Here is a 13,491-nt window from a genome sequence, read left to right as displayed (position 1 = left end):
CGCTATTCTAAAACTCCCTAAGAATGGACTTGGATTTTCGCTTGGATCGCTGGTGTGCTTGCTATCTTGGAGAGTATCATTGCGGTTTCGACGGGAAGGGACTGTGTGAAAAGAGTACTTCTCCCTGGAGCGGTCGATTTGCTCACACCTGGGTTTTGAAGGAGTTTCGCCACATCCGTCCATAAGAGTTGGCTGCCAGCCTTACTTCTTATAACATTACATTTTTTTGCTATCGCATTCATTGCACTGCATTCAACGCGCCGTTGTAATGGCAGAACTAATTGGCTAATCGCGAAATCTAGCAGCTTGCGAACTCGCGGCACAAGACGGCAGCGCGTGACGAGTCAACCTGCGAAGATCCGTCGTCACCGTGGTCTCTGAGAGTTTCCTTCGGCGCCTAATCCGACATCCCCTTGGTGGTGACGACACGGTTGTCCGAAATAAAGAAAAGTCAGAGTTTCGCCGCAAGGGCGAAGCAATAAATGCGATAGCAACAACTTGGAATATAACGCTGAGAATGGCAAGCAGACCAAAACGTGCAGCGCGATGCTCACGCACAAATAACAGATGAAAGCAACACATACACAGAACAAGAGCGAACTAACCACCTTTGCCCAGTTTTTTTTTTTTTTTTTTTCAGAAGTACTGCCAGCCTCACACATGAGGCCTTAGGCAGGGGTGGGTGATACAAAAAAAGGAAACAAATATGAAGATACAACAGGAAAGGAAACACGTCCCGTAAAGTTTACACCATGAAGAACTAGTACATCAAAGTAAAATGCCAGTACTTACACAATTGTAATGGTTTAGGCGTACACATACAAAAAGAAAATATGATGACAAACGTCTGCTTATACAGAACTAAGAAACAAATATCATATAACAGTTCAAAAATCACAACATTTCAAAAATACAATGCATTGATATGAAAAAAGTGATAAAAAGTGGAACATAAATAAAAGCCTGTTCATGATACGCAGTGGAAAAATAGAGGGCGAAGCGCAAAGAAAGATCAAAGTCAAGTGGGTTGCTGGTGTTTAAGTTTCTCCATGAACGACTGAACGGTTTCGCAGTTCACCAGATCGGCAGAAAGAGCATTCCAATTAGTGACAGTGCGCGGAAAAAAAGTGTTTTTAAAGGCTTTTGTTTGACAGGAATATTCCTTCAGTTTTTTTTAATGCTCAGAACGAGTTGATCCTCGGTGAACCGTTTTTATGTACGCGTGCTTGTCTATGCGTAACTTGTCATGGTAAAGTAGAAATATGTACTTCAATCGATCGTGTTGCCGTCTTGCCTGCAAGGTATCCAAGTCAGCTTTTTTTAACAGTTCACTGGGTGACGTCAGAGCGCTGTAGCGATTATATACAAATCGGATTGCTTTTCTTTGAATCACTTCAAATGTTTTAATATTTACTTCACTATGAGGGTCTCAAACCACAGATGAATACTCGAGGATCGGACGGATAAAAGTTTTATATGCAATTAATTTTAATTTGGGGGTAGATTAGCACAAAGAACGTCTTAGAAATGCTAGTTTCTGTAAAGCTTCCTTTTCAATGTAGGCAACGTGCTCATTCCACCTAAAATCTGCACTTAATACAACCCCCAAATATTTATAAGTTTTAACAAACGATAGTTTTTGACCATTGATGGAATATGAGTGTTTCAAAGGAAGCAGCTTGCGCGTAACGGTCATAGCTACCGTTTTATTTTCATTAATCTTCATTTGCCACACTGCACACCAAGAAGATATTTTTGTTAACGCTGCGTTTAAAAGAACCTGGTCGTCTGCACTACGTATTTCCTGATAGAGAATGCAATCATCTGCAAATAACTTAATGTTAGTTCGCTGTGCTCGCAAACGGTGCCTGTCCAGCGAGCGAAGTAGTCTTGGTGCACCCGGCAACTAAACGCAATCGTTACAGTCCAAGTTGAAGGCGCGATTTTCCCCACCGAAGGAAGAGCGTGCACACAAGCATCTAACCCCCCCCCCATTGGTGGGGAAAAGCATAGAGTTTCCTAAAACTAATTAGAGGGGACTCTGTTGCTGGAACCGTTCAGCGACCATGGGAATGATGGGTAGTACACACATTTGCCTAGTCTTCGTACCTGCAGGTGGCGAATCGTACTTACGGCTTTTTAATGCTGTGTTTCGGTTTTGTTTTGAAAGAAAGAGTCAACCCTTTTGAACTTCGTGACCCGATTCCGAAAGGTAAGTCTAAAAGAATAAGGTGCTGAAGCGCAACCGCTGAACATTTGCTGATTTTGTTTCGTAAAAAAACAGCTCCAAGCCACACAAACACACATGGAGCCAAAAGCAGGTCATAAGTACGAAGATTCGACAAATGTGTGTACTACCCATCATTCCCATGCTCGCTGAAGCGCCGTGCGTTGCAGCTCCCATAGACACTAGCGCCAGAGTTCCCTCTAGTGTAATTTAGGAAGCTCTATGCGGAAAAGTACGCGTAGGAGATAAGCGCGCTTTTTTTTTTCTTGAGTTTTCATATACATAAATACGTATACATATACTGTGAATGACAGCGGCGGTGGCAAAAAACCAACCAAGACTGTCCCAAGGAGGATTAAAAAACATTTTTTAATCCTCCTTGGACTTTCCATATAGTTATATCACACACACAAAAAAGCAAAGCTGAGGGTAGTCAGGGGCCACATCATGTGCGCGCAGTGAAGCGATGCACGCGCGCACGGCGTCGAAAACGAAGAGCGAACGACACGAACACATACACGAATACCGCGGAAAACTATTAGGTAAAGCGCCCTCTACATGCAGCACGATCTCACATATGTGACGCTAACTAAAGGCGTGGCAATGCCAAAACGCAAAAGTATTATTTTTTTATTTTGGTTTGGAGGGATGGCACACCCGCGCATGCACCCGCGATGGCGAGAAAGGCTTCAACGCCGGCTCGTGGGTTGCAGGCCCGCCTCGCACTTACACGCACACAGGAACGAGCGCTTGCTCTCGCCTGGTGTGCCGTGCGTGCTGCCGCCGCCTCGCGCTTTGTCTTCAGCGGGGCAGCCGCACAAGATGCATGCTCGCACCAAAATGCGGAAAAAAATTCTAAGATTGTTCGTGGGAAAAATTCGTTATATCAAGGTTGTCTCGCACTGTTACTTTGTTACATAGAGATCAAAATACATGTGCTTCTAGGAAGCAACAGCTGAGAATATAAAAACTTCGTTATATAAAAGGAATTCGTTATATGAAGGTTTGTTATAAGCAGGTTTAACTGTACTTTTCTCACAGTTAACTTTTGTTCCTCAGTCACCCCTGCACTTTGCTCATGCTGATAATAAATGCTGAATGTAGATGACAATGAAAGCTTAAGTCGCCACAGAGATGATTAATAAAAAAATGGCATCAACAGACCTGCGAATCGAGGTCTTCTTCTTTCACACAAAGGTTGCAATCAATGACATTTAGGCCAACAAGAAGGCCGCCAATCACAACAGCCTCTTCAGACAGAATCAAGGCATCATCCTCGTAGAAATCTCTGAAAAATATTTTCTTCCTTCAGCTGACAATCCAGAAAAAGTGCACAACACAAAATATAAATAACTTAAGTGGGAAATAGCAAACAACACTAGGGGGTGTCATAGTAACTATGTTGGAGAAGCAGTTATACACACCGCATAATATCACCTCTCCTACAGTGCAGGATGGAGTATTGTGTATGTGTGCGTGCACATGCATGTGTGTGTAATATATACACCTACCCTTTCAGCATGTGTCTACGATGTTTTCTTGAAGAAAAACTCAACATTCATGCATCATGCAGAAAAACAATGAAGAACAATGAAAAACAAAACAAGAGTACTGCAAGCAAAGAGGTTTAAATAAAAAGTTCTGGAGTGGAAATTATGTTTGGTAAGTGAAGCCAGACTGCCGCCATCTTACTCCAGGCACAATAAAATGTTAACAAAGAGCACAAGGACAACATCGCCCCGCTCACTCACTGTACCAATTCAATCACGGTAATTTCTTCTGATACATACTGCTCAAAATGTGTCCTAGTGTTAATGGTTACCTTAAAAAGCCTCCAAGTCTAAGAAAATATTAGCATATAGCAGGCAACCTGTATTAAAAGCCATATTTATTACTTTTGTCAAGAGCAGTGATCTCTTATTCTATGTTTAGGCTAGCATTCACTTCAACACAACGAAAGCACTTCAACTCGGATTTGGTATCAGGCGAGAAAGCCATGTTTTAAGATAGACTTCAGGCAAATGCTAGCTTCACATCTGTTGCCAAGACACAGTGAAAGCTTCCACTTTAGAATTTTTTTTAAGCCTCTTTGAATGCAAGTCAATTCGATGTTGATGGAAGGTGAAGTGGGAAGGATATTAAGCTGCTTTTTGGCAGGGACTCAACAACTCTTTTTATGATATGTACAATAGTTATTTTGGCATCAAGGGTGAAAAACCAAGCCCTTCACTCTAGCCTCCCCCTTTTACATCATGTGGAAAATGACACGAGAAGACCAGAAGAGAATTAAAGGAGCATAGAGTTCAATTTCAAACATAGCCATTCGATGAAGTTCACAGTGCACAAGTCACTCCGTTACCATTTTAATCCTCGTATAAAATTTGCATATTAGCTCATTATTAAAATGAAGAAATCTAAAACATGCAATGACCATGACCACTCAACCAATGCTCGTATAAAAGTAGTGTCTGCCACAACTGGATAACAAAGCATGTGTGATTAAACAATGCCACAGAATATTTAACGACAGTGCCAAAATGTTTAATTACTCTTGATTTGCTGCATTTTTATAGAAAATATCAATATATCTATATATGAATGTATATTGATCTTAAAAAATGCATAAGAATGAGAACTGAGGTATCCGTTTGTTCAAATAGACAGTAATCAACAGTTTTACACTCGCGCCCCACTGCGGAGGTCTAGTGGCTAAGGTACTCGGGTGCTGACCCGCAGGTAATGGCATTGAATCTCGGCTGCGGTGGCTGCATTTGCGAAAATGCTGTAGGCCCGTGTGATCAGATTTGGGTGCACGTTAAAGGAACCCCAGGTGGTCGAAATTTCCGAAGCCTTCCATTACGGCCTCTCCCATAATCATATGATGGTTTTGGGACGCTAAATCCCGCATATCAATCAAATCAATAAACAGTTTTACACATGCTAAACATGGCATAAGCTGTCTTCAATGCCTTCCGTACCTTTATGGAGGCATAAATCTGTTCAACAAAGGTGAATTTAAAATTAGATCACAATACAGTAGCCACCCATCTTGGAGAGAGGTACGGCGCAATCACTATTCATTTGTGGGGGAGTCTTGATCATTTGAAGGTCAATCTATCTGCCCAAAGTAGAGCATCATTTGTATTTATGGTGGCTTAAAACAAAAAAAAATAAAAATTGGCCATACAATCACATCTTTACCTCCATCTTTGGCAACACTAGCCAGCAAGGCTACATAACACAGCTGCATTAAACTGAAGGCTTCATTATAATGTGCTGCAATAAACACCCCTGGTGTCTACTTCATGACAAGTGGTTATAACTAATGAAATTAATAATCGGATTAGCATTACACTTCACCAGATATAGAAGTACTACATTCCTATGCACTACTTATGGTTGATAATGATGATAATATTATGTCACTCAACATCGAATTACTGTTTACTAGTGTTCTTATGCATCTAGTAGTGAATGCATTCAAGGTGGACGGAGAACTCGGGAAACATAAGTACACAGCTTTGCGAGGATGCTGCAGTTCTGCTTAGCAAATACTTTGCTTTCTCAATAGGGTCACTGAAATAGCCCCCGCAAAAGGTGGTATACTTAAGCCATTGCACACCCTGGATAAATTATATAGGTACTATAACAGTGGCTACAGGACAAAAATGCCCAAGGTAAAGCGTGTTGCATGTACTAAAAGCCATGGGGGGCCACCTGGTATAGCTGATTTCTAACACAGTACTACCTGCTAAGACAGGGAGTGGCATGCTGCATGCTATTACTTTAACGGCATTCCTAACACTTAGCACATACTAATTGAGTTCTGTAAACTTGCAGTGAATTCCGATATCTCAAAAGTTGTCTCTGCAGTCTAATCGCATTTTCCGCTGAAGTATTTATTTAGTTAGTGGTCACCAAATAACATAATTAATAATAGCCACAAGCAATTATGCTTCTATATCAGAAAATGTCAGCAAAGTATTCCTGTTAAAATGGCAATTAAAAAGCTTGATTGATTGATATGTGGGGTTTAACATCCCAAAACTACCTTATGATTATGAAAGACGCCTTAGTGGAGGGCTCCGGAAATTTCAACCACCTGGGGATCTTTAACGTGCACCCAAATCTGAGCACACAGGCCTACAACATTTCCGCCTCCATCAGAAATGCAGCCGCCACAGCTTGGATTCGAACACGCGACCTGCAGGTCAGCAGACGAGTACCTTAGCCACTAGATCACCGCGGCGGGGCGCAATTATAAAGCTGCATGCCATTTGCTCTAATTATCAATTTTCAATCAAACCTCTTTACAACTTTTTGTTGCATCACTGAGCACCTTCGAGATTTCCTCTGTGATACACAATGTGTCTATGACCTTACCATAGTAGGATTTCAAGGTTTTTTTCATTTTCCCTTTCAGCAGATATGAGAACAGGATTTCGAAATACCGACATCGCCCTATTTGGCTGTTAGCATTTCATTTAAGCTTAGAACTTTTCATTTATTTTTTATTTTTTGCAAAAGCTATTAAACCCGTTTTCACTACTCATATCCGATAGAACTATTCAAACACAGATATAGATAACATAGCTCAAACCAATTCTTTCTAGCTTCACTTTTTGAAAAGAAAGCTTGCTATAGAGGCCTCTTTAAGTGTTACCTATATTAGACTTTGCATTAAGTCTATTTATGAAGCACTTGCAACAATTTTATTAAAACATGCAGATAAGCCAATAAAATCTTCAAACCATCGACTGCAAGTATTGCAGGTGCAGTCCAAATTCTTCAAATAAGAAAGTGATCCAACAACCAGCCCTGCCCTGCCGAGACTGGTTCAAAGGTATAGATTACTTACCCATTACCAATTCATCCAAAGTGAACTTACGTTGCAGTTGGTATTTAGGCAGCACTATGGAATGCTGAACAGTTGTATTGTGGTCAACAATTATGTGCAAGCAACTACTGTTTGCTGTTTTTGCACAACAGTAGTTTGCAGCACTGCCAGCTGACAAAAAAAGCAGGCATATTGCTCCATTCAAGAAAAAGTGTATAGTGGGAAGACATAATATTTTTACCACTGCCACAAGGAATGTTGCAAGAGACAAGTCAATTAATGGTTGGAGGACTTATTATATGATTAAAAGAAAACTGCACATAGCGATTGACTCAAACAGTGTGCCAATTGCTATTTATGCCAAAATAAATCCTTATCTGCAATTTACAGCTAAAATTGAAGAAATATGCCTTTTTCAATTAAATATTTCTGTCACATGCTAATACTGGATTTCAAGATTGTCTATATATTCATTAACAAGATTTAAAAAAACAGGCAGATAAACAATCACTTACCTAAGAAGTTCATCTTTCTTGTCGACAACCAGGCGAAAATAGTCAGCCAGCTTCTTCTGCATCAACGCAAGCCTCAACCATGCTCGGGCTCGACCCAACTGACTCCTGTTCAATGCGTAACAAAGAAACAGGAGTGTGTGTGATGTAACCGAAATTGACATAAAATATGCATATTGTGTTAAAACACGGAAAAACGAGCCCTTAGGTATACACTTTTTTCCCTTATATAAATATATTATATATATATATATATATACACACACATACAATATGCCCTTTTATTACCGAAAAATGAAACATCTGTCCACAGATTAAAATAAAGAGGTGCAATATAAAGGCTCACTATAACGCACCATCAATACACATTCTTTTCAAACCATGTGTGCGAATGTTAAACTGAAGTGATAGGCTAAATTGACATGATGTAATGTGAAGCTAGACGCATGCATTATGTTATCTGAATAGTGTAATAAATACACTGTGCTGAAAGTACTATAGCACGATCACAAGCAATGAAAAACACATAAAAGTAAACATATTTGACAGAGATCTGTTTGGCAGGGTAAAATTATATGAATACATAAGCTCTCCAGTCACGTTTGGTGTATATTTTTTAACATTAAATTGAAAACTGGTCCTACGGTGCATCGTTTCGAGACCCATTTAACCTCTTCTTCACGGGTTCTGGGGGGTGACTGTCTAGTTGACTCCAAAGCTAGTGACTTTTCTTGCTGGTTACCACCCTCTCCACCACCGTGGGGACAACCACTAAGAAAAGTCGCCAGCTTTAGGACCAGATGGGCAGTCACCTTTCGAAGAAGACACCAAATGGGTCTCGAAACATTGGGCCAGTTTTTAATTACAGTAAAACCTTGTTAATTCAAACTCGGTTATTTCGAAACATCACTTAATTCGAAGGATTTCTGCGGTACCGTATTTTGCAATGTAAGCTTGAGTGGATAATTTGAAGCGGCGGCCGGCACCAGTCCGGTTAATTCGAAAACTTTGGGTGCCATGTGCCAGTTCCAGATCCCAATTTCGCCGCGAATCCGCGGGAATGACGACCATTAATTACCACAAGGCAACGCAACGTATCGATACTAATGAGTGGAAGCTGAAGCACCCCAGTCTCGCTATTTCCAGCGCAAAAAAAAGAAAGAAGAAAAAACGGTCTCGTGGTCAAACAAAACGTGCGCCCGCAAAAAATGAGCCATGCTTCAATGCAACACAGTGGTGACACGCGGGCAGCTTATCGCATGTTTCTCGCAATGTCAGCGGGTCATGGTTTACCCATTCTTTCTGTGATTGTAAAAAATTAATAAAGGACAGCTTAGCGGGAATCGCGATATATGCGAACCTCCGATTGCCGGATACTCCAGCTATTTCCGTCTTTGCACTGCTGGCGGAGTTCTTATTAGCAACAGCTACTTCAAAAACTAAATTCGAAAGTTTCAAAGATAATTTTTTCCAGCCAAAACACATCGTGAGCTTCGTCATACTGGCCATTATTAAATTCATAATTATAATAGAAAGAATGTGCGTATGGTCACATCATGACGTGCTGATACAGTGAGGAGCAGGCGACATGCTGCGCCCGTGTCACTACTGCGTTGCAGTGAAGATATCTTGTTTTCTGCGGGCACACATTTCAGTGACGAACGCGTTTTCATTTTTTTTTTTTCATAGCGTGCACTATGAAAATGCTAATGCCAGCATGTGCCCGTGCAGCGTGATCAAGCAAGTATACTCCTTAAAAGGCCAGTAAACAACCAGAAGGTCCAAAAATTGTCATAAAGAGAAATATGTGCACTTTTACTTCATGAACATGCTGCCACAACAATTTTGCGAACATACGCTATATTAAGGAAGTTACCGGGGTGAGAACATCGGTTTCAGCTGGTTATAAATTATCGCGCGGTCTTGCCACCCTTCTTTCTCAAAGGGAGGTGAAGGCGTAGCCCATCATTGTGACTTTGCCCTCTTCAGCAATGTGACACAACGTCAGCAATTGCCGTCATCAGCAAACTCCATCAGTCGCAACACACTTATGCTGGCTGAGATGCCTGGCTGTTTACTGTTCACCCGATGCCGGTGCTTCTCCGCAGCCCAGTTGCTCGATTTTCAGCCGACAACGATTTGTAGCGAAACTGCGATCTAAAATTTGGACATGCAGTTGGCCCGATTTTTCGGAAGTTAGCAGACTGCCGCGTCATCTGGGAGCAGCAACACAGAACAAAAATAATGCATCAAATAGTGGGTGTGCTGATCAAAAGGTGGCGCGAGAATCTGCTTACTCGCAAAAACTGGGCCAGTGATGTGTCCGGATTTCAGTACATGGAGCCTACGGAGAGTTTTGCAACTCGTATGATTGAATAACTCTGTTGAAGCTGTGGGGAGATACTGTGGAAACAGGAACTGTCGTTGACTTGACTACTGTTGGTTGAGACCTTGTTTAGACCAATCGACGAGCTGCGTGCTGCATCAAGTAGCCAATAACCGAGTTGACATCACTGCGCGTGGAAGGAGGTTCGTGAGACGCAAAAAAGATGCGCGGGAATCGTTTAAAGCGCTGTAATATTCAGAAAACGTTAACGCTGAGGCATACTCTCGATTTGCCGAGCATTCTTGCGGGGTGTAAAAGAAAAATCGGAGCCTGTTGATTGCCCTTCAAGAATGAAAAGCAAATGCTCGTCAATCAGAACTAACTTTAAGTAAGAGGAGCTGTATCATTAGAGCTCTCGAAGACTTAAGAAGCTTATAGCTCTGTTTCTAAGAATAAAGAGTGCAAAGAAAAGGATTCTACATAATGCTCTATGGCTAGCAGTGGTGGCCCTATTATTGGACCCCCCTCACTTTACAAAGTTAGCGTCCCTTAGTATACCTTCAACAGTCAATGCAGAGTAGACAAAGGACAAGAGAGGGAACAAAGACAAGTAGCGGCTTCCAACGAAGTATTTATTGAAGAAAATGCACATCTATATATGTCGGCTCAGTTGGAAGTCAGCGTTTGTCTTAGTTCCCTCTTTTTGTCCTTTGTCTACTCTGCACTGGCTGTTGAAGATAGACTACCGACTAGCCCAATTCGAAAGCTTACCCCACTATACCATCTCTTTCATTAGTAACCTCCCACCTTTACAGAAGGCAACTTAAACCACGCAGAAAGTCCAACAAACACAGGCCATTACATTTGCTTGACATGCCTAGTGCCAATGCGTACACAAAATGAAAATAATAAATGCCGTCAACTAACTTGACAGTTGGAAGATCTCGTACGCTCGTTGTAATGTCAGCCGCTTCAGGTACAAACTTTTCAACTGCCTCAAGGACATTCCAAAGTTCTTTCTTAGGTCCCAGAATGCCTTTTTTAGCTGAAAGTAGGATAACAAGCAAAATCCTCATAACACCCACTTTGCAATAAAAGTGAAAGTAAAAGCCTTGAAAACTGCCATAAAATAAGTCCCTTTCCACTGCTGATCAAACCCAGCGACCACTAACCAGAGATACAAACAAGAGTCACATGTATATGCCTGCACATGAAAGAAAGATGACACAACGCAGCAGTGGAAGTGGCACACTATACCACTATGCTCCAATCTTAAGTAAACAAACAACTACCTAAAATTACCCCCACAAATACCAGAATTTTCAGCTACACTGATCGAGAAAGTCTCCCACAGTCATCCATAACTTCGAGTTTATGACATACCCCATAGCTTTCTTGCTCTCTAATGATTCATGGAAGTGGGCATACAGAAAAAAACCTGCATTAGCTGGCAGCATAACTGCTATCAATCACTCACTATGCAAAGGGAAGGCGTCTTTCATGGCAAAGTAAGCAGTGTGGATAAGCACTTATAAAACTTATATATATAAAATATAAACACTTATAAATCAGTGCTATTTGCATCATTACTTTCATGTCTTCAACATGTGCACTGAAGTTAGTTCTTGCCAAGGATAAGCTTCGTTATGTGTTTTACTTGTTGAGCCAAACAATGCAAAGCCTTAATTATGCAGATAACAGTAGTAAAAATAAACAGGACACAAGAAGGCAAAAAAAAAAAACTACACACATAGCTCAACTTTTTTTTTTTTCCGCTTCCACTCATGCACAGGTATTGCAACCCCTTTCTTGACAGTCCAATAGAAGAATCGCTGACACGTGTATTATCAGCTCTATCTATCTATTCAGCTTCTACCACGAAACATGCTACTTAACAACCCCTACTACCTAACATGATGGTGTTTTGAAAGAGTGGGTTACATTTGCATTTCTACCAATGTAGAGGCAGGAATCTATCTGGCAGTGTTTTATTCACTCTGTTACTATGCTCTCTCTGTTACCTTCTTGCGTCCTGTTTTTAGTGTTGCTGTTGTTATCCAAATATGATGTAAAATAAGTCTGCCTTGCAATTTTAATCACCTTGATTATCCTGAGTAGCAGTAGTGTGATGATAAGAAATACGCTTATTCCTTCAGCTCATAAGGGAGCATGGCTCAGCATCATTGGGGGAAGGGAAAGTGGAGTGAAAAAAGAGAGTGGTAAAGAAAGGCCACCTTCTCAAGATACGAGTGCCCACAATGCCAAGCAGTAAGGCAGTGTTGTGAGTATACTCTCCCTATTAAGAAAGCAAGGAGGTGCCCGGTGCTGCTGGGAATCAAAACACAGTGGCTCCTGCAACTGGAGGTGGACACTTAACCACTTGGTCACAGATGTAGTTTGATTAACTTTAGTAGAAATAGTGCGAAGAAACACAATGCGAGAAAGGGGTGGACAATGATGCTGCCCTTTCTTACGCCTTTTTTTCCACCGCTTCTACTCAAGTAAAAATCAACCAGCCAAACACTCTCGCTTCTGCCTTCTGTATGTTCACAGCACTGAAACTGACGTCAGTTACTGTTCCAGCACCACATTGAGAGTAGGAACACATGGTTTTTGCACTCCACCATGGGAACAAAGAGAGTGCACTTATCCCGCTTTGATGCGACGTAACAACTATTGGTACCCTGTTTCTGCAATAAAAATGCTGAGCCAAAATAAGGTCTTTCATTCATGAAGCATTCAAGCCAACTGTGACGCACACTGTCAATGGTAAATACAGTTATTTATTTCTTCTTTATTCAAGGATTATCCCACATTAACCAGAGGCATTATAGCAGGGGGGCTTGCAGAAGAGGAAAAAAAAAAGAAATCTTCATTCGAACTGTGCGCTTACTCTTCTCAAAAACGGTTTCACTACACAATAGTTTTGACAAAGAGTATGCAAACAAGTCATAGCCCGGTACTCACGTTGGCACGCCACTTGCGTACTCATGGTCAAGTGAGTATAGTGATTATTCATTTCAATTCTTAATACTTAAGAGACCTGTTGGCCCTACTCCAGCCTTTTTTCATGTTAAAAAAAAAAAAAGACCAGCCTTCTGACTTTTTTCTTTTCCCTTCTCTAAGTCTTTTATGCTTCTTGCAATTAATGAAGTGCTGTTTGCTTATAACAAGTTGTTTACGTCTGTTACTTTGATTCTTCCTCTTATAATCCTGTTTTTCTGAATTGCCGTTCCTGAATACATGAGCTGTTTATAGTAGAACAGTACAACCCTGCCTGACTCCTTTTCAAACTTTAAGCCAAGCTCTGTTCCCAGCATTCATCGTAACAAGTGCTTCTTATCTGATGTACAGGTTTCTTAACAGAATTATGAGGTGTTCAGGAACACCCATTTTTCTGAAATGTACGGGAAACATGGCATGATAAACGAAGTCAGAAGCCTTGGTACAATAGATGAAGCAAAAATACAAAGGCCTTGGTATTAAAGAAAACAGCACAAAAAATAAGGTTCCTTTGCACCATTATGTTTCTTAAGCTGGTTTATCTTTCTTAAGTATGAATCAACCTGCCCAAGTATCCTTCGCAATC

General features: G+C 41.1%; 1 protein-coding gene across 4 annotated transcripts in view; it reads right to left on the bottom strand.

The window, feature by feature from the left end:
- Positions 1-13,491, bottom strand: part of LOC119187673 (RUN and FYVE domain-containing protein 2) — a 99,588-nt gene that overhangs the window by 72,827 nt on the left and 13,270 nt on the right. For all 4 annotated transcript variants that reach the window (XM_075878479.1, XM_075878478.1, XM_037435753.2 and 1 more), the window contains 3 exons: positions 10,830-10,947; positions 7,580-7,684; positions 3,392-3,515 (listed from right to left, as the gene is read on the bottom strand). In XM_075878479.1, coding sequence (XP_075734594.1) covers positions 3,392-3,515; positions 7,580-7,684; positions 10,830-10,947 — 347 coding nt within the window. The remainder of the gene's footprint in view (positions 1-3,391; positions 3,516-7,579; positions 7,685-10,829; positions 10,948-13,491) is intronic.

This window comes from Rhipicephalus microplus, chromosome X (genome assembly GCF_043290135.1).
Source record: "Rhipicephalus microplus isolate Deutch F79 chromosome X, USDA_Rmic, whole genome shotgun sequence".
NCBI lineage: Eukaryota > Metazoa > Arthropoda > Arachnida > Ixodida > Ixodidae > Rhipicephalus > Rhipicephalus microplus.
This window is presented reverse-complemented; position numbering and strand designations above follow the sequence as displayed.